Source organism: Silurus aristotelis (genome assembly GCF_946808225.1).
Source record: "Silurus aristotelis genome assembly, chromosome: 1".
NCBI classification, from domain to species: Eukaryota; Metazoa; Chordata; class Actinopteri; order Siluriformes; family Siluridae; genus Silurus; species Silurus aristotelis.
The window spans coordinates 20,517,144-20,537,514 of NC_139574.1; the positions used below are offsets into that span (position 1 = coordinate 20,517,144).

The 20,371-nt window shown below is 37.9% G+C and overlaps 2 protein-coding genes across 6 annotated transcripts in view; one reads left to right on the forward strand and one right to left on the reverse strand.

The window, feature by feature from the left end:
• rdh12l (retinol dehydrogenase 12, like) overlaps window positions 1–20,371 on the reverse strand; it is a 127,161-nt gene that overhangs the window by 93,048 nt on the left and 13,742 nt on the right. The gene's annotated exons all lie outside the window — the stretch shown is intronic.
• irgq1 (immunity-related GTPase family, q1) lies at window positions 2,198–11,149 on the forward strand. Of its 5 annotated transcripts, none has more exons than XM_083551626.1 (6): window positions 2,198–2,452; window positions 3,458–4,192; window positions 4,330–6,159; window positions 9,217–9,317; window positions 9,882–9,958; window positions 10,328–11,149. In XM_083551626.1, the coding sequence occupies exons 1-3, from the start codon at window positions 2,439–2,441 to the stop codon at window positions 5,069–5,071; spliced, it is 1,491 nt and encodes a 496-aa protein (XP_083407752.1). In that variant the 5' UTR covers window positions 2,198–2,438; the 3' UTR covers window positions 5,072–6,159; window positions 9,217–9,317; window positions 9,882–9,958; window positions 10,328–11,149. The 5 variants fall into 5 exon arrangements, with proteins under 5 accessions (XP_083407752.1, XP_083407754.1, XP_083407753.1 ...); XM_083551628.1 differs by having other exon boundaries at window positions 4,330–5,939; XM_083551627.1 differs by lacking the exon at window positions 9,217–9,317.

Here is a 20,371-nt window from a genome sequence, read left to right on the forward strand (position 1 = left end):
GGAAGGATGTACTGCAAGTTAGAGCAATTAAGGATGGAGAGGGAAATGTGTTGACTAGTGAGGAGAGTGTGTTGAGAAGGTGGAGGGAGTATTTTGAGCAGCTGATGAATGAGGAAAATGAGAGAGAGAGAATGTTGGATGATGTGGAGTTGGTGAAGCAGGATGTAGATAGGATTAGTAAGGAGGAAGTGAAAGCAGCGATTAATAGGATGAAGAGTGGAAAGTCGGTTGGATCAGATGACATACCTGTAGAAGCGTGGAGATGTTTAGGAGAGATGGCAGTGGAGTTTTTGTCCAGATCGTTTAACAAGATTCTGGAAAGTGAGAGGATGCCTGAGGAATGGAGAAGGAGTGTGCTGGTACCGATCGTTAAGCATAAGGGAGATGTGCAGACCTGCAGTAACTACAGGGAAATTAAGTTGATCAGTCACACCATGAAGTTATGGGAATGAGTAGTGGAAGCCAGGCTGAGAGAAAAGGTGACCATCTGTGAACAACAGTATGGTTTCATGCCGAGGAAGAGCACCACAGATGCCTTATTTGCTTTGAGGATGTTGATGGAGAAGTATAGAGAAGGTCAGAGGTAGCTGCATTGTGTATTTGTGGATTTAAAGAAAGCGTACGACAGAGTGCCAAGAGAGGAGTTGTGGTATTGTATGAGGAAGTCAGGTGTGTCAGAGAAGTATGTGAGGGTGGTGCAGGACATGTATGAGGACAGTGTGACAGCAGTGAAGTGTGCAGTAGGAACGACAGACTGGTTCAGGGTGAAGGTTGGACTGTATCAAGGATCAGCCCTGAGCCCTTTCCTGTTTGCAGTGGTGATGGACAGGTTGACGGACGAGGTCAGACAGGAGTCTCCCTGGACTATGATATTTGCGGATGATATTGTGATTTGTGGTGAGAGTAGTGAGCAGGTTGAGAAGAGCCTGGAGGGGTGGAGGTACACGCTGGAGAGAAGGGGAATGAAAGTCAGTAGAAGTAAGACAGAGTACATGTGTGTGAATGAGAGGGAGGGCAGTGGAGTGTCGCGGTTACAGGGAGAAGAGGTGGAGAATGTGGAGGAGTTCAGGTACCTTGGGTCAACAGTGCAAAGTAATGGAGAGTGTGTTAGAGAAGTAAAGAAAAGAGTGCAGGCAGGGTGGAGTGGGTGAAGAAGAGTGGCAGGAGTGATTTGTGATAGAAGGGTATCTGCAAGAATGAAAGGGAAAGTTTATAGGACTGTGGTGAGACCTGCAATGTTGTATGGATTAGAGACAGTGGCATTGAGTAAAAGACAGGAGGTGGAGCTGGAGGTAGCAGAGCTGAAGATGTTAAGGTTTTTGTTGGGAGTGACGAGGATGGACAAGATTAGAAATGAGTTTATTAGAGGGACAGCGCATGTAGGATGTTTTGGTGACAAGGTGAGGAAGGCGAGATTGAGATGATTTGGACATGTGCAGAGGAGGGACATGAATTATATTGGTAGAAGAATGCTGAGAATGGAGCCACCAGGTAGGAGGAAAAGAGAAAGGCCAAGGAGGAGGTTTATGGATGTGGTGAGGGAAGGCATGCAGGTAGTTGGTGTAAAAGTGGCAGATGTAGAGGACAGGGTGGTATGGAGACGGATGATCCGCTGTGGCGACCCCTAATGGGAGAAGATTTTCTATGAGGGTGGAGAAATCTGCTTATATAGCAGTACTAAGAGATGTTCTATAATTTAGGAGGCTCTAGTTTCATGCTATTTAAAATACTGTTCATTTTGGTTGACACCACATGCATTCGGACAGTTATATCTGATATTTGTATTAAACATTTATATTTAAATGTCACTGTTTTTCCATGTATGGCACACCAGGCTAATAAACATAGTATGTTCCAAACACCTAACCATCACACCCACATGTGTGCCTTGCCCAAATTGTCGTCACCAAGTTGGAAGCACATAGTTGTATCGTATATCTTGGTATGCTGTTATATGCTGAATATCTTGATATGCTTGATATGCTGCAAGAGCAGCGAAGTTTAGATTTTTTTTTGTTTTCTCGAAAATTTCGAGTTCGAAACTCGGAAATTCCCTGCCCCTCCCATTTCAGTATTTTTTTGTTTGTTTGTTTATTTGTTTTATTTCTTTTTATTTCTTTTTTTTTCTCCCCATAGTGGCCCTAATACGCCGTCGGAATAGTTTTCGGTGTTTACGTGACGTGAGCGTGAACTTACAAGGGGAGGAGCAAAAGGGTGTTTTCACATTTTTACGTCGGGAGTCACAAAAGCGTCATTCAGTCGACGTCCAAAGGGGATTCAGTAGGTTTACATGTTGTTCGGCAAACGACTATAGGTTTATATGATAAAAGTAACACTTTCTCAATAAAATAATGGTTCTAATAGTATATTAAAAGGCTTCTCTCTTAATGATGCACTAAAACGACCGGTGTTTGGTTTCACTTTCAATCTCAGGCAAAATGGAAAAAATTGGGTGAGTAGCACTTTTCTTTGTGCTTTTCTTATCCAATTATCTTTATTCAATTATTAACATTGGGTTTTGAGGTAGTTTTTTTTTTCTTCCTTTTTGCTGTAAGTAAAACCAGCGATTATTTGTTCATATAACGCCTAAAATTCTCCTGCTGACTGTAGTGTAATTTGTATGAATGACCTCTGCATTATTTTTTTTGAATAAAACAATTGTTTACATAAACAAACAAACAACAACAAAAAAGCTGTGGCAGATTCTCTAAAATTCCCAGGGAACATTCACCAACATTTCCTTGCTAAACGCCATGCTGACCACCCAATTAAAAAAAAAGATTAACTTTCTTTAGGTTAGTGATTATTTTTTTTTATCAATCTAATTTAAGTTTAAATTAATTTTGTAATTCCCTACTCGCAACTGCAGTAATAAGTAGGGAAAATAAATATAAAGAGGTAAGGTCAGTGATTATATACAAACAAAGTGCTACTTGTGTGGTATTTGCATCCCATGAAAAGGACTAATCCTATACATAGAATTCACGTATATTTAAAATTCTAGCAAACCAGTGTATATTGGCCAACTCTTCTTCTTCTTCTTCTTCTTTCGACTTCTTCTATTAGGGGTTGCCACAACAGTCTCATCTGTCTCCTTACCCCACTGTCCTCTACATTTGCCTCTTTCAAACCAACTACCTGCATGTCTTCCTTCACCACATCCATGAACCTCCTCTTTGACCTTCCTCTTTTCCTCCTTTCTGGTCGCTCCATTCTCAGAATTCTCCTACAGATATACCTCATGTCCCTCCTCTGCACATGTTCCAACTATCTCAATCGGGCCTCTCTTTGTTCCCCAAAATGTCCTACATGCACTGTCCCTTTAATAAACTCATTTCTAATCTTGTCCATCCTCATCACTGTGAACCAACTATTAATCAATCAAAGGATGAATCAATCATTATAGTTTATGCAATTCAGATTCTAATGAAACTCTCTTCATTTCATTCCCAAAAAGATTTACAGTACCACAAAAGATCCCAGAGGAATACATCAACAAAATCATTGAGGCAATCCAGTCTACAAAACTAGAGAATATCCCTCGACAGTTTATGACTTTGCTGAAAGTGTATGATCAATTCAAGTTGGATGTTGCTGTGACAGGAGATTCTGGCTCAGGAAAATCTACACTCATCAATGCTCTGCTTGGACTGGAAGCTGATGCTAAAGGTGCTGCACCAACAGGAGTTGTGGAGACCACAATGAAACCTGCAGTGTATCAACATCCGAATTGTTCCCAAGTGAGACTGTGGGATCTACCAGGAATGGGTACACCCTCTTTTACATCTAAGAGTTATGTAGAGACAATGAACTTCAACCTCTATGACATGTTTTTTGTAGTGATATCTGAACGATTTAGAGAAAACAACATGCTTCTGATTGATGAAATACATAAACAAAACAAGCCTTTTTATGTTATTAGAACAAAAGTAGACAGTGATCTGCGTGCACAAAGTAGAAAACATAACTTTACAGAAACTGGCGTTTTAAGTGAAATGAGAGATGAAAGCTTAAAATATTTAGAAGAGAAAAACCTGCACCCCCATATCTTCTTAGTATCAGCCCATAACACACACAACTATGAAATGCAGAAACTTATGGACACCTTTAAAGAAGAGGTTCCAGAACTCAAAAAAAAAGTTTTTGCTCTTTTCCTGGTGAATTTGTTCAGTGGAGATGGAAGAAAACAAAGGTGAGTATTTTTTATTTATTTATTTTATTGCATTTAAGAAACAAAAAACCCACTTAAAGAAATTATACGGCACATGCAAAATCTAGACAACTAATTAATTTCTTTTTGTCTCTCTCTCACACACCTGCACACATCAGGACCATGAAGCTACATGCGCTGCAGAGTGGAAAAATCAATGAAAAGGAGGTATTGGACCTAAAAGATTTCTGCAGATGTTTTGATGTTTCAAATGGAACTGAAACACTGACAAGTTCATTGGAGGCTCTAGATCACTTTCAGCTTGATGTGGCTATTTTAGGGGAGACAGGATCTGGAGTAACTACTCTTCTGAATTGTCTAATAAGACAACAGGATGATACCTTTTGTTCAGTACTTACTGAAATGCCAGCAACAAGTCCTCAGTACCCAAATGTCAGATTTTGGGCTGTGTCTGGTATAGAGAACATTATACTAAACTCATTGGAGAGTATGACAGAATCTTTGGACCATTTTGATTTCTATGTGCTTATTGTGACAGAGTGGAAGAAGGCACACCACATAGACCTTGCAAGAGTTGTTCAAAAGTTACGAAAGCTGTACACCTTTGTCCAGACAAAGACTGACTGTCATTTGCAAGCTCAGAAAGATTTGTGCTGTTCTGAGACTGAAATTCTGGATGGGCTTCGAGCCCAATGTGCTGAGGAACTTCAGAGGGCAGAAGTCGACAGTTCACAATTGTTCCTCGTAAACTGCTTAGATGGAAAAAAATTTGACTTTGTTGGTCTTGAGAGTGTATTGGGCTGTAACCTGGACACTATAAGGAGAAGTGCTTTTGCATATTATGTTGATAAAATTGTGAGAAACAAAAAGCAAGCACAGAGTAGTTGTCAGATATTCTAGCTGCTTAACTGCCTCAGATGTGTTTTAAATGACTGTGGACCTTTTGATAAAAGAAAAATGTGAAGTGAGGGAGAAACGCTTATGACCATCACTTAAATCATTAAAAGCATATGCTAAAATGCAGCATAGCAACAGAATATCTCTTCAATTACAATACCACTGTTAATTGATCATACACTAACTTATCCTGTAGTTTTGAACTTCTTACAACCTACATCTGTGACACTACAAACTATCTCATATCACAGTAACTGGGTTTGCAAGTTACACTTATAATCAGAGATATCTCTTAGAAAAATAGAGACTAATAAGTCATTAAAGGACGTGCTGCTTACCATTTCCAGGTTGTCCTGCTGTAGTTGCATATCCATGACCACATGTCCACAATTATTGTGTTGTTGTTTTCATGAAGCACCTTTTATCACTTTGATTGTTTGATTTGTTCAGCGTTTTTATTCCACCAAAGTGTACAATACAATGCAAGCAGTGTCTGCCTACTGTTGTTTATTTTGTTGTCGCTGATCTTGATAATAATGATTATTATGATTATCATTGTAAATATAATTAGATACTTATTTTTATTAAATAAATGTGTCAGTGGGTATGATTCCAGTGTTTCCAGTTCAATCCTAAACCCTGGTTGCAGCAACAATATTATTGTTATTAACCAGCAAGTAATAACAGCAAGTTATTTCAAAATTATTAATATGATAATGTGAGATAATTATGAGGAATACTTTTACAATGTATGTAAACTGACAACTCACTCCATGTAATCGCAATATAACACTGGCGCTTTAAGGTTTCAGTGAGTCAAGATCGCGGCGAACAGAAATTCTCGCGAGAGCACCGGGGAAATCTCGCTTAGGTGAGGGTACTATATAGCTTGTGTATTTGGGAGGTATAAGTGATATAAAATTCATTAAACGCCAAAAATCGGATAAATATTCACTTGTATTAGAGCAGTATTCTATAGGGGAGTAGTATACAGAGGCTAGTGTTTGTAAATTGCAGCGATTGATGAGGATTGATTTAGAGTTTACGTGGAGAGTTTGTTCGTGTCTCAAGTTCACTGATAATTACAGAGAGTAAGTGTTGTATTTGCCTACTTCATTATATAATGTTATGAAAATCATATTGTTTAAACAGTGGGAAAAAGTATTTGTTGTGTAATATTACAGTAATGCTTTTTCCTGTTAAATTCAGAGGGGAGAAATAAAACAGTAGGCCCTCTTTAAGAGGGTGATTTATTGTTTTATATTGAAGCATACATTTGTATTTTGTACATTTATGCAAGTATTGTAAAAGTTGTGTTACTTGTTACTTGGATTTGTGTGCAATCAATTGTGTTTCAAATCTAATAATTGTGTTCCAAAACTAATGTGATAACAGTTCAGTGATCATTTGAATGATGAATGTGGGCTGAATATGTGCAACTGCCCAAGTTTAATTTTCAGGGGTATAAAGGCCACTAGGTTTATTATTATTATTATTATTATTATTATTATTATTATTATTATTATTATTATTATTATTATTTGCTGTCCCTGAATACCATATTGATTGTTTTATTTCTTGTATTGTACTTTTGTAGAAACCAATTCTTATTTATATATATATATATATATATATATATATATATATATATATATATATATATATATAATATAAATTGTGCAGATAAATATGTAAGTGTGTGTATATATATATATATATATATATATATATATATATATATATATATATAGAGAGAGAGAGAGAGAGAGAGAGAGAGAGAGAGAGAGAGAGAGAGAGAGAGCATGTAATATATGTATGTTAATTAATGTACAGTAAATAAATATAAAGGCAACAGCATTAAAACATGTGCAAAAGCTAATTAATACACCAAAAAAAAAAAAAAAAAAAAAAAAAATATATATATATATATATATATATATATATATATATATATATAGAGAGAGAGAGAGAGAGCATGTAATATATGTATGTTAATTAATGTACAGTAAATAAATATAAAGGCAACAGCATTAAAACATGTGCAAAAGCTAATTAATACACCAAAAAAAAAAAAAAAAAAAAAAAAAATATATATATATATATATATATATATATATATATATATATATATATATATATATATATATATATATATATATATATATATATATAAAATATAAGTGATGGAGCTGGTGTTGAGTGACCAGGTGAGGTTATCCGGCAAATGAACACCAAGGAATTTGGTGCTCTTGACAATCTCCACGGAGAATCCGTCGATAATCGGGGAGAATGCTCACTCTGTGTTCTCCTGAAGTCAACAACCATCTCTTTAGTTTTGTCAATGTTCAGAGACAGGTTGCTGGCTTCACACCAGGCTGTTAACCGTTGCACCTCCTCTCTGTATGCTGACTCATCGTTCTTGCTGATGAGACCCATCACTGGCGTGTCATCCGCGAACTTAATGATGTGATTTGAGCTGTGCATTGCTACACAGTCTTAAGTCAGCAGAGTGAACAGCAGTGGACTGAGCACAGAGCCCTGAGGTACCCCAGTGCGGTGGTGCTGGAGATGCTATTTCCGACCCGGACTGACTGAGGTTTCCCAGTCAGGAAGTTCAGGATCCAGTTACAGAAGGTGGTGTTCAGGCCCAGTAGACTTAGCTTCTCAATCAGGTGCTAAGGGATGATCGTGTTGAATGCTGAGCTGAAGTCTATGAACAGCGTCTGTACAAAAGAGTCCTTGTTGTTTAGGTGGGTGAGGGCATCGTCCGTGGAGCGGTTTGGATGATACGCAAACTGCATGGGGTCCAGTGCGGGTGAAAGCTGGGTCTTGATGTGTCTCATGACGAGCCTCTCAAAGCACTTCATAATGATGGGTGTAAGCGCGACAGGGTGATAGTCATTGACAGTAGGGAACGAAGGTCGTCGTCTTGAGGCACGTGGGAACAATGACGCTGCTCAGGGAGATGTTGAAGATGTCGGTGAAGACATCCGCTAGCTATTGTGCACATTCCCTGAGCACTTTGCCAGGAATGTTGTCTGGTCCAGCAGACTTCCATGGGCTAACTCTGCATAGAGTTTTCCTCACTTTAGCTGTGGTTAGACAGAGCACCTAGTCACTGGGAGAAGGGGTGGTCTTCCTCGCCACCATGTTGTTCTGCACCTCGAAACAAGCGTAGAAGTTATTCATCGCATCTGGGAGGAAGGCGTCATGGTCACCAGCAGGGGATGTTGTCTTGTAGTTTGTGATCGCCTGGATGCCCTGCCACATGCGCCGGCTGTCTCCGCTGTCCTGGAAGTGGCCGTGAATTCTTTTGGCATGTGCGCGCTTCACCTCTCTGATGGCACGGGACAGTTTGGCCCTTGCTGTCTTTAAGGCCGTCTTGTCCCCTGCTCTGAAGGAGGAGTCTCTTGTTTTTAGAAGTTTCAAATTGTTTCAAGCGCTTTCTGCTATTCGCGCTGGATTTCGGCATTGGTGTCAAAATGTCATCGTTTTGCGCTCGATCTTTATCTTTTTGGAAGAGAAAGAAGTTAGCAGGAGCCAAATCTGACAAGTAGGGTGGGTGCGGAAGTGAGATCATGTTTCCAGCGAGAAACTTGTGAGGAGAGCTCAGTGACTGAATGCGCACGTGGTAATAGCAGACGTGGTAATGCATGAGGTCTGAATATCACCAGTTGCACTGCTCATGACGTACACAGGACAGTGTTTTTTGGCACACTGACTTATGAAGGTCTGTGCTCCCTGTGACTGTGTGTGCAGGCTTGTGCTTTTTTCTGCTATCCAAAGTTTTTATGACAGTTTCGTAGGTTATTTTGTGGTTTATGTCCAGCTTCAAGAATTTCTTTAAAAAAGAGATAATCCTGACAATTAAGAGAGACAGACAGATAGATGGATAGATAGAACTTTCATCACAGTCATGTGTGAACAGGGAGTAGAGTAGTGAACTCGGAACACTCAGCCAGTGTTCAGAATGAGTGTTGATGCCTGTTTGCCTGTTTAATGTCTTTTGGTGAGAAAGTATCCATCTGCATGTGGAGGTGCAGATACCCAGGTCACTTAGCTTGGTGATCAGTACAGTGGGGATGACTTTATTGAATTCAGAACTAAAGTAAATGCAGCATTCTGATGTAGGTGTTGTTTTTATCCAGGTGGCTGAGGGCTGAATGAAGAGCTGTGGAAACTGCATCCTCTGTCGACCTGCTTAGGCAAACTGGTGTGGGTCCAGTGTAGGTGGCAGGCCCACTGTGAGGTGATTTCAGAATCAGTTAATCAAAGCACTTCATAAAAAAAGGGCAGCTGAATTCTGCAGCTGAGTGCTTAGGTTCTGGTATGATGGTTGTAGTCTTCAGGCATGTAGGAGCCGTGGCTTGGGCCATTGACAGAAAATGTCAGTGAAGACCTGTGTCGATTGTCCAGCGCATTCTCTGAGCACACGTCCCGATATGCCGTCCGGACCAGCTGCTTTGCGTGCATCCACTCTGCTAAATGCTGAATAGACATCTGTTGTGGAGAGTGATAGTGGACTGTGAACAGTAGAAAAGTTTTGTTTTATGTTTTGCATTTCTTCCCCATGACTGTGCAGACTTGACTTTTGTTGAGTAATCAGATAAGAAGTACTTTTAATTTATTAAAAAGCAATACTAAATAAGAGAGAGAAAATAAGACGGTCTCCTAAACTGAACGTCATTTGTTTTTTTTTCTTTTCTTTTTTTATTATGTAAATGCAAAGATTTCAAACAAACTCCTTTCACGTCGTCATTATGGGGTTTTCTTTGTAGAATTCTGAGAAAATGAATTTCATTTCTGAATTTAGCACTCTTTTCACAGACTAAAATCCTTGTGTACCAGCTGAAAGCAGCAGGAAAACAGATGACTGAGAGGACTAAAGAGGTAGCTATAAAAGAAGATTAAACGTTTTTTTTTTCTTTCTTTTTAGGGATAACTCTCTGTAATTTGTCCTCTTAAATTGTTTATCTAGCTATTTGCACTATTCTAAATGTTTTGGCAAAAATGTGCCTCTAATAGTACTGTGATTATGCCCTGTGAATATGGTGAGGTGATAAAGTTTCAAGGAGACCAAAGAAAACACATTTGCCGTATTTTCCTTGAAGTGAACATTTATTTCCATCTGTAGTTGTTTAAAAAAGAAAAGAAAAGAAAAGAAAAGCAATAGCTGCAAACTATAATAGAATAACTGTATTGTATGTTTACACAAGTGTATTAATGTTCCTCTTTTTTATTGTCTCTATTTCCAAACAGATTAACATTCTGAAGAAAGAACAAATGAAGGTCCATGGCATTTAAAATGTTTGGCTTTCCATTGGATTGAGGCCACAGTGTTTTCTAAGATCACTGATTTGAATTGTATGATTACTATTTGGCCATATGAAAGCATGATCTACACTACTCAGCAATAATAATAATAATAACCACTGACAAGTGAATCTAAATAACATTGATTATAAAAGCGTGTGATTATTAGAAAGCAAATTCTCAAAACCAAAATTCCAAATTTGGAAAAAAACAAATTCTCAAAACCAGGGTGTTAAAAGCAGGAAAAATGGGCAAGCGTAAAGACCTGAGTGACTTTGACAAAGGCCAGATTGTGATGGCTAGACGACTGGGTCAGAGTATTTCCAGAACAGCAGCTCTTGTGGGGTGTTCCCGGTCTGTAGTGGTGAGTACTTACCAAAAGTGGTCCAGGGAAGGACAACCAGTGAACCGACGGCATGGTCATGGACGTCCAAGGCTTATTGATGCATGTGGGGAGCGAAAACTAGCCCATCTGGTCCAGTCCCACAGAAGAGCTACTTTAGCACAAATTGCTGAAAAAATTAATGCTGATTGTGATAGAAAGGTGTCAGAACACACAGTGCAGCGTAGCTTGCTGCGTATGGGGCTGCGTAGAGACAGACCAGTCAGAGTGTTATTGACTTTGGAAAAGTGGAAGAAGGTGGAAAGACTGATAACTGTCTTGAATGCTCTTCACTTGTAAATAGTCCTTCCTACTGTCCAGGTTGTCCCAAACGTCTCTATAGTGACCTATGTATATCAGCACAATTTCAATTGTTCCTTTATCAGTGCATGTTTGTGGAAGACCACTTCTTAGTTGATCTTCAACACCTCCAGTCTTTTTTAAAGGTTTTGCATCGGTGTTGCTAAATGCATTCTTATAGGCTGTCTGGTAAAAAACAAAACAAAACAAAAAAATAATAATAATAATATATATATATATGGAGACTTGGGATACTGTAAAATGATCAGTTTCAACTTCTGGGCTTTATAAACATTCCTAGGTTGATGAGCAGCAGCAATTGCTATCTCTGCAGTGAGTCACACATTGATGATTAGCTAATCTGTTTTCTCCATATGTAACACCTGTCTGCTGATTTCTCTCCTAATGGTTGTGGAGGTAGGAAGGGAGTATTTATTTTCCCAACTGTGTTTATTTCCCTTTTATTTAAATTCTTCTTATTTTTTATATAAAAAAAACAAGAGTACATAAATAAGTCTGCATATTAAAATCGGCTTTTGTCACCTGGGGGTATTTGTTTATAGATGTTCGTGAGGACTACCCATTTACTAGTTTGGTCTTAAATAACAACTGAAGTCTGGTGTATATATTTTAATAAAGTATATAAAACAATAAAATTCCCAAAATGCCTGCATTTGTTTTTGTGGCTTACTACATACTATGTACGTTTTCTTTTTGTAGTGGATAAGAAACTGGATTATCTATAGCCTGCCTATCCTCAAATAGTATGAAAATACTTGGTTAAACCAAGAAAAATGGTATACTTGGCACATTTCTGCATGAATAGACAAATCATCAGATTTGACATGTTTCTATGTGAGTGCTGATTTTCTCCCTCTTTCCATATAGTGTACTAATGGTGGTCTGTTGGTGATGTATACATTAATGTTTAATTTGCTATGAAAATGTAGATGCAAGGAGGTTCCTGTCTTTTGTTTAGTGAGAAGTGGACTTGCACAGAGTAGCTTAGCGAGTTTTTGGCATCAGCAGTTTAGTGGGCTCATGTCTGTGTGAGACACAAGGAACAGACGGTGGAGGCAGTCTAGCCTCGGGCTGTCCACCGGCCTCTCTGTGCCACTCAATTAATTTCTGCAAGACGATGCAGGAAAGATGCACAAAGTTAATGATGGATGCTTCATATTAGTCACCAGCCATTTTCATCTTTTATATCTTTGTTTGTTTCTTCGGATCTTTAAAGGCCATGTTAAATGAATGGATACTCTCAAGCTGCTGAAAGTGCCTGGTGGCTTTTTAAAAAACCATTTGGAAACCATTTATAGCATGCACTGGTTTGAAGTTTGATATCTCTAATTACCTATGAATACGGACAGGCATACACGTTCTACTTGTGAGCTTGACACCCCATTGCTCAGGATTATTCAGTCCTGGCTGCTGCAGAAGGCAGACTGTGTTGTTTTTGTGTGGCTTTGCTAGAGGCCAGCCAGCTGTTATTGTTTTTGTCTTGATTGCTATATACCCGGTCACACCCCTCCATTTTCATTTGGCCTACCTCTCTATATTCCTGCCAACATATTTGCTTCAGATGGGACATTAATGACTGCTCCTCAGTCTAGCAGGTCAATGACTGCGATCTTTTGTTTCCTGAAATATAAACTGTCATGTTTCACATGACCAGCAGATGGAGCTGTGAACCTACACCAAGCATCACAATGAAATAAAAACGTGGATTATTTTCAGAAAAGTCTACCTAACATATTATATATATATATATATATATATATATATATATATATATATATATATATATATATATAATCAATGCAAATAGTATTAGAAGCAAACATTGAGTGATGTCAATACCTATGCTATACGTATCACTTTCTTTTTTAATTGGGAAAATAATAAAATTTAACCTGAAATTATGTATAATTCACTTGATTAGTTTTTTAATTTGTTGTTAATCGTATGCTCTATATATTTTTTTCTTTATATTTTGCTACATTTTAGATAGCTTTGGCATGTGTGTGTGTGTGTGTGTGTGTGAGAGAGAGAGAGAGAGAGAGAGAGAGAGAGAGAGAGAGAGAGAGAGAGAGAGAGAGAGAGAGAGAGAGAGAATTTGGTAATAACTAAAACATAATTTAGTAAAAAAAAAGACTACCATGTAGTTGATTTTGAAAGGGACATTCAACACGTGTAATGTTCAAATAAGATTTTGGGCAATATTAATCCACACCATATTACTAAAGGACAAAAAGTGTTGTTCCATCCCGAATCCTGTGTCTGTCAAATTACATCTGTAATAAAGATCAGACTCTCCTTCATTATGTTCTAATTGTGTTTGGATTTAGCAGAATGCAGACGATCGTTACAGATGTGCATCACAAAGCCGGTATTAAAATATATAAATAAATAGGTAGGGGGAAGTCTGCATTAGTTCTTAGAATTTCTGAAATTAGTTAATTACAGTGTCTGTTAATAGTGAAGAGAATGATGGCGCTTTTATTTCCCCGAAAAGATTATGCCCACATTTTAATAGAATAATATTACATGTATTAATTATTGCACCTATCCGTCGCAGGTGTGGACTTAATTGAGATTCACACATCTGGAGTGTGTGCTTGTTTGACCTTTTGATCAGCACAGCTTGCTGGATAGGAATGTTGTTAGTCACGCTTCCACAACCAGCTTTATTGAAACTGTATGGCAGGCAGTTCTGACTGTCCACCTTCCTATATCATAACCGATTTAAAAAAAAAAAGAAGGTAATAATTGTAAATCGCAAATAAAAAATGCATGTAACACCTTGTGAGTAACGCTAATTTGGTAGGAAGGACAGCAAGTACACAGTTAAAATATTAGTTGCATTATGAAGGTCTTGCCAGCTCAAAAATAAAAAAAACCCCCGCTATTTGTCAAAACCTCCATGCCAAAAAGCTATTTGGAAGGAGTGCCATAAGAAAGCCCCTACTGTTTCAGAGGAAAAAATTAAAGCGCCTGGGCTTTGCCAAATGCTGTTGGCACATTGACTGGGATTGGGTACTGTGGTCAGATTAGGCCAACACAGAACTTTTAGTCGGCAGACATCACAGATATCTGCTATGTGTAAAAAAAAAAAAAAAAAAAAAAAAGGAAAGGGAAAAAAAAAGGGTTCATATATCAAAAGAGCCACCAGATCTACTATTAAATACAGTGGCAACTTAGAAGTCAGTTGTCCTAAGACTCATGAGTCATGCATCATGATTTTTTTCAAAATATGTTGGCCAAACTCCTGGTCTGCCAGGAGGCCCGGATCATTCATCAAACCCATGATTTATAACACACTTCCAAATTCACTAAAAATGAATTGGTTGACTGATCAGTGTTTTGCTATTTAATCTCCATCTACTGATGAAAAAGGCTGATCGAAAATTTCAAAGGCACTCCTACAAAAAAAGATTTGCATAGTTGAATGGCTTATGTTCATTCACCAACCTGTACTAAAAATTGGGTTGTCAGATGTACTCCATAGTCATGCTTTCAATAAAAATCAAATCTGTCCTGTTACAATGGATGCATTTATACAATTACATTCATGCAAAATTGGATTAAAAGATACATTTACAGCATATGCCCTAATCCATAGTAAGCACATTTATTAAATTTTTTAAACTCTATATTTGAGGGTTAAGGGTCAAGCAGTGGCAGATTTAAACTCCCACCATGTAAATCTGAAGTACAGTATTTGTTTTTTCTTTTTCAGAATGGACAGCAACTAATCTATTGACCCATTGTGCATTTGCTGATTTTCAGTGATACATGCACTGATTCTTATTTTGAGTGAGAGTCTTCAGCTTTCTCTAGTTTACATTTGGCTTAGTGTCAAAATGCTGCTGTCTGTATAAATTAATTTGCCCGTCATTACTTTTGCATCCACCAGATGGCAATATGTAATTGATACCAGTAATCCTACCTTGACAATTTGTAGTTTCTGATATGATTCATCAAATATTTAATGTTATTCTTTACTAGGTGTGTGACAGGACATTGAAATGTTCAAAGCATATCCTCAAATTTTCAGATAATCTTTGTTTGCCAAACAAGGTGGGCTTTTATGAAACTGTAATCAATGCTGGCATAACATATGGTGTAGGCTTATAGTCCATTCCATGGAGACAAATAGCCTGTTCCCTTCTCCAAACTCGCACTTAAAAACAGCAGCTTTACTAGAGGTGGCATCGTTCCAGTTCTGAAGCAATAGTCTTAGTTCAACCTCTTCATCTGCTGAAAATGTCAAACCCTTCTTCTCTTACCTTGTTTGTCTGGTTAAAGAAAATAATTTAAAATTAACCAGCAGTACCTGGTGCAGCAACAGGATGGAGCAGTGGGTTAATAGTGTTTCCTAGGGAACTGTGTGTAGGCACACAGCCTCCACTGCTAATAGCCCTAAAATATCCCAATTAAAAGTGGAGACGGGGGACTATGTGTTTTCATTGGCCCATGCTCAGAGTGTTGGCCGCTGCCAGAGAAAGGCAGGGTCTGGTTCTATTGCAATATGTTCCTTTGAGCGTTCCGTTTTTAGAGATGAGAGGTGGAGAAAAGGATCCTTCGAGTGTCTTTGTACCATATGCATGTAGAAGTTGACACACAGCCATGTACTCCAGGTTTTTGTGCAGCTCATACTTATATTGGGTTAATTGCTAAGACATGACAAACATGTGTAATTATTTCTCACAGTTTTATGTTGGGGCCCCCACAAGCTTGTGTATTTAGTGGGCACACAGGGTATTTCTGTTAGCTGATTAGCACTGCACAGTGAAGAGAATGTAATTGCTTGAAATGTAATGAGCATTCATGACTAATAGATTGATGACTTCAGTAGGATATTTTGGTAAGTCTTTATTCATCTTCATGCCGTCTCCCTAAATAAATTATTTTCAGAAACGTTATCAAAATCCTTGTACATTCTCTATACAGCACCTTGAACTAAATGTATCCTCCCTACTATATATATATATATATATATATATATATATATATATATATATATATATATATATATATATATATATATACTGGTAAGTTTCTAACACAGGCTGCTATGCCCATAATAAATGGATGTAACATCTTGCACTGTTATAATCTGACAGTGTTTTTCACCATCACTCATAAAACTGTCTTGAGTTTGATACGCTCCATACATGAGTGCATGCTGAATTCAGTGCATTTGCATCAGTGTATATTGAATCCAGTATCTTACAAGGTGTGTGTGTGTGCGCGCATGTGTGTGTGTGGAGTGAGTGGAAGGGCCCCCCTGCTGAGCAACTTCACTACACTGACAGGTGCTTCAGAAAGACTGGGAGTGATTTACAGCCATGCGCTTCTGCTCAGACAGACAGACAGCAGTCAATGAGACCCTTGTGAGTCCTGCATCATGCACCTGCCCTAAAGCGTGGACAGCACAACCACCAGCACAGTCTGTCTGTATGTCCTTAAACATTCAACTATTTGGTTCCATTATTTTAATATTAATTTAGTAAAGAAATTATAATATTTATATTGAACTTATATTATGACAAATATTTGTGATATTTATTTACTAGTTAAGATTTATTTATTATCTAAATGATCTATTTATACTTGAAAAGATACATTCCACACATTACATCATAACCAAACTGAAATCTTGACACAAGGCAGATTGGGTCCCTCCCATTCTCCTCGGACCTCTTTTATCAATAAGGTATTTCTTCCCACAGAACTGGCACTCCCCACCCCCACACCAGTCGGTGTGAACTCCCAGGAGATCATGCAGTTTCTGAAAAACGCAAAACCAGCCCATCTGGCACTAACAACCACTCCACAGACAAAGTCACCGAGATCATATTTTTCACTCTATTCTGAAGTTTGATGTGAACATTAGCTAAAACTCTTGACCTGTATCTGCCTGATTTTATGCATTGCACTGCTGCCACATGATTGACTGTTTGGATGAATGCATGAATGAGCAAGTGTTCCTAAAAAAAAAAGTGGCTTGTGAATATATGTGGGTGATTGGTTAAACTTTGTGAGAGAGAGTGTGAATTGATTTTCTGTAAAAACGAGGCAGGATTGTTCAAAGAAGAAAAAACTCTGAAAAGGGGGAAAGTGGGCAGGATTGGTCAAAATGTGACTCTCATGACTCTCATGCCACGTTATCTTTTTCTGTTGCGGAAAATTGATGAATTCTTTTGTTTTTTCACACATCGATTACATCAGTTAAATTAATTACTGTAATGCTTTGATTGTCAGTGTTTCGAAACCTACATTAAACAAATTACAGGTTGTCCAAAATTCAGTCTAAGTCTAGTGAGCATAATTCTCCAGTTTTGGAGTCATTGTATTGGCTCCCGGTTCGGATTCCTGATTGATTTTGAAATTGAATGCTGACCTTTAAGGCCCTACATGGTATGGTACCTCATTATTCGACACAGCTTTTAACTGTCTACACTCCAAGGCGTGATCTCCGTTCCTATGATTCCGGTCTTTTGGTTGTTCCTCCTACCAGTTTATTCTCTATGGGTGATCAGCTTTTTTTCTCACATGCACCAAAACTGTGGATTTTTCTCCCTACTGAGATTAGATTGGTGGTTTTGTACTGTTTTTAAATCTGCTCTTAAAACTCATATTTCCAGGATAGCATTTTGAGATTTTTTTATTTTTGTGATTTATTCTGTGATGTTTATTTACTTCTTTTACTTTTCTCATTATTATTTTCCTTATTAGTTTTATTATCATTACTATTATTTATTATTATCTTTATCCTTATTTATTTATTTTTTTCTGCAATGCTTGGAAAGCGTTTTGAGATGCTACTTTTAAAGGCACAATATAAAATACAGAATATTAGTAATAGTAAAATTCCTTCAGTATGAGGTGCAGTCAAACTTGTGGGAGTGAGTTTGAATTGAGATCTGTAGGAGCAGGTGACATTAGAAAAACATTCTGCATGAGGAGGTGGGCATGGACAAACTGTCTTGGCTTTCTTAATTTGAAGAGATTCCCATAGAATTGATGACTGGTCTTTTTGTAGGAAATGACTTGGATTAAAACAATTTAAAGTCACAAGCACTCCTCCAGGATGGTTCCAGAAAAAGAAAACTCACTTTCCTGCGATTCTTATAGAGCACTGAAATTGTCATGTGGTCTGATTTTATTTTGTACATTTACTGTAGTTTTTTTTTTTGCCAATTTTTTTAGTCTTTTTATAATGATATGTGTAGAGATATGATATGATATGATATGATATGATATGATTGACTAGTGAGGAGAGTGTGTTGAGAATATGGAGGTAGTATTTTAAGCAGCTGATGAATGAGGAAAATTAGAAAGAGAGAGAGAGAGAGAGAGAGAGAGAGAGAGAAAAGGGGGGATGATGTGGAGATAGTAAAGCAGGAAGTGGATAGGATTTGTAAGGACAATGTGAGAACAGCAATTAGGAAGATAAAGAGTGAAAAGTTGTTTGGACCAGATGACATACCGGTAGAAGCATGGAGATGTTTAGGAGAGATGGCAGTGGAGTTTTTAACCAGATTGCTCAACAAGATTCTGGAAGATGAGAGGATGCCTGAGGAATGGACAAGTGTGCTGGTACCGATCTTTAAGAATAAAGGAGCTGTGCAGACCTGCAGTACCTACAGGGGAATAAAGTTGATCAGTCACACAATGAAGTTCTGAGAAAGAGTAGTGGAAGCCAGGCTGAGAGAAGAGGTAATCATCTGTGAGCAACAGTATGGATTTATGCCGAGGAAAAGCACTACGGACACAATACCTGCTTTGACAATGTTAATGGAGAAGAACAGAGAAGGTCAGAAGGAGTTGTATTGTGTGTTTGTGTATTTAGAGAAAGCGTAAGACAGGGTGCTGAGGGAGGAGTTGTGGTATTGTATTAGGAAGTTAGGTGTATCAGAGAAGTATGTGATGGTGGTGAAGGACCTATATAAGGACAGTGTGACAGCAGTGAAGTGTGCAGTACAAACCACTGACATGTTCAAAGTGGGGGGTTGAATTGTATCAAGGATCGGCTCTGAGCCCTTTTCTGTTTACAGTGGTGATGGACAGGTTGACGGACGAGGTCAGACAGGAGTCTCCATGGACTATGATATTTGCGGTTGATATTGTGATTTGTGCTGAGAGTAGGGAGCAGGTTGAGAAGAGCTTGGAAAGGTACATGCTGGAGAGAAGGGGAATGAAAGTCAGTAGGAGTAAGACAGAGTACATGTGCATAAACATGGACTGGATTAGAAATGAGTTTATTAGAGGGACTGTGCATGTAGGACGTTTTAGAGGGATGATAGATTGAGATGGTATGGACATGTACAGAAGATGGACATTGGGTATATTGGAAGAAAAAATCCCAAGTATGGAGCTGCCAGGAAGGAAGGAAAGAGGAAGGTTTGAAAGAGGCAGATGTAGAGGACAGAGTAGTATGGAGACGGATGATCTGCTGTGGCGACCCCAAATGGGAGCAGCCAAAAGAAGAAGAAGATAAAGAAGAAGAAGAAGAAATGATATCATATGATATGATATTGCTTTACTAGAACTCAGAGGCTTAAACCTATTCCAGTATAAAGACCAAGGTTACCAAGGTTGGTGTGGATGAATTTAGTTTCCAGCCCTGACCTTATCATCATTCTTGGAATTATTTTATTATTTGGAATTAATTTAAATAAGAACTGTGTACCAGGCCTTCTGTGGAATTTTCATGCCTACAGCTAACTAAAATGCATGACAGTGGGATAAAGAGTAATGATTTGCTCAACCTAATAAAGAAGAAGATACTGTTAAAAAATAATAATATTGGTACAAATAGCACAAAACATAAGTGAGCTTTCTTAATTTTGCCAATATTTCATGTGCAGACTATCCAAACAATTATTTATGAATAATTATTGTGAAATAAAAAGTACTATCATTACACATAAGTGTGGAAAAGTTGTTTTCTTGACCACCCTAAAGGTTTCTGCCTTTTCCCCACTTTCTGCAGTTTCTAGACAATTGCTGTTGTTTTACATAGGGTGTCCTAAAAGCAGAACTCTTTTGTGTTATAAGCTGTGACAGTTATTATATGGTGTATGGCGTATGCATGAATATTGATAATTTACACATGTCGGGACAATGTTTTTGTTTAGTTTGTTATATTTTAAATTCTGTCCTCTTTAAACAATACAAATGCCTACTTCATTGTCAAAGAGAATTGGTAGCTTGACTTTAATTCGACTTCAATAATGCTGAATAGTTTCCAGGACCATTGCAAGCAAGACATTTTTCAAAAAAACATTGTAATGTAATTG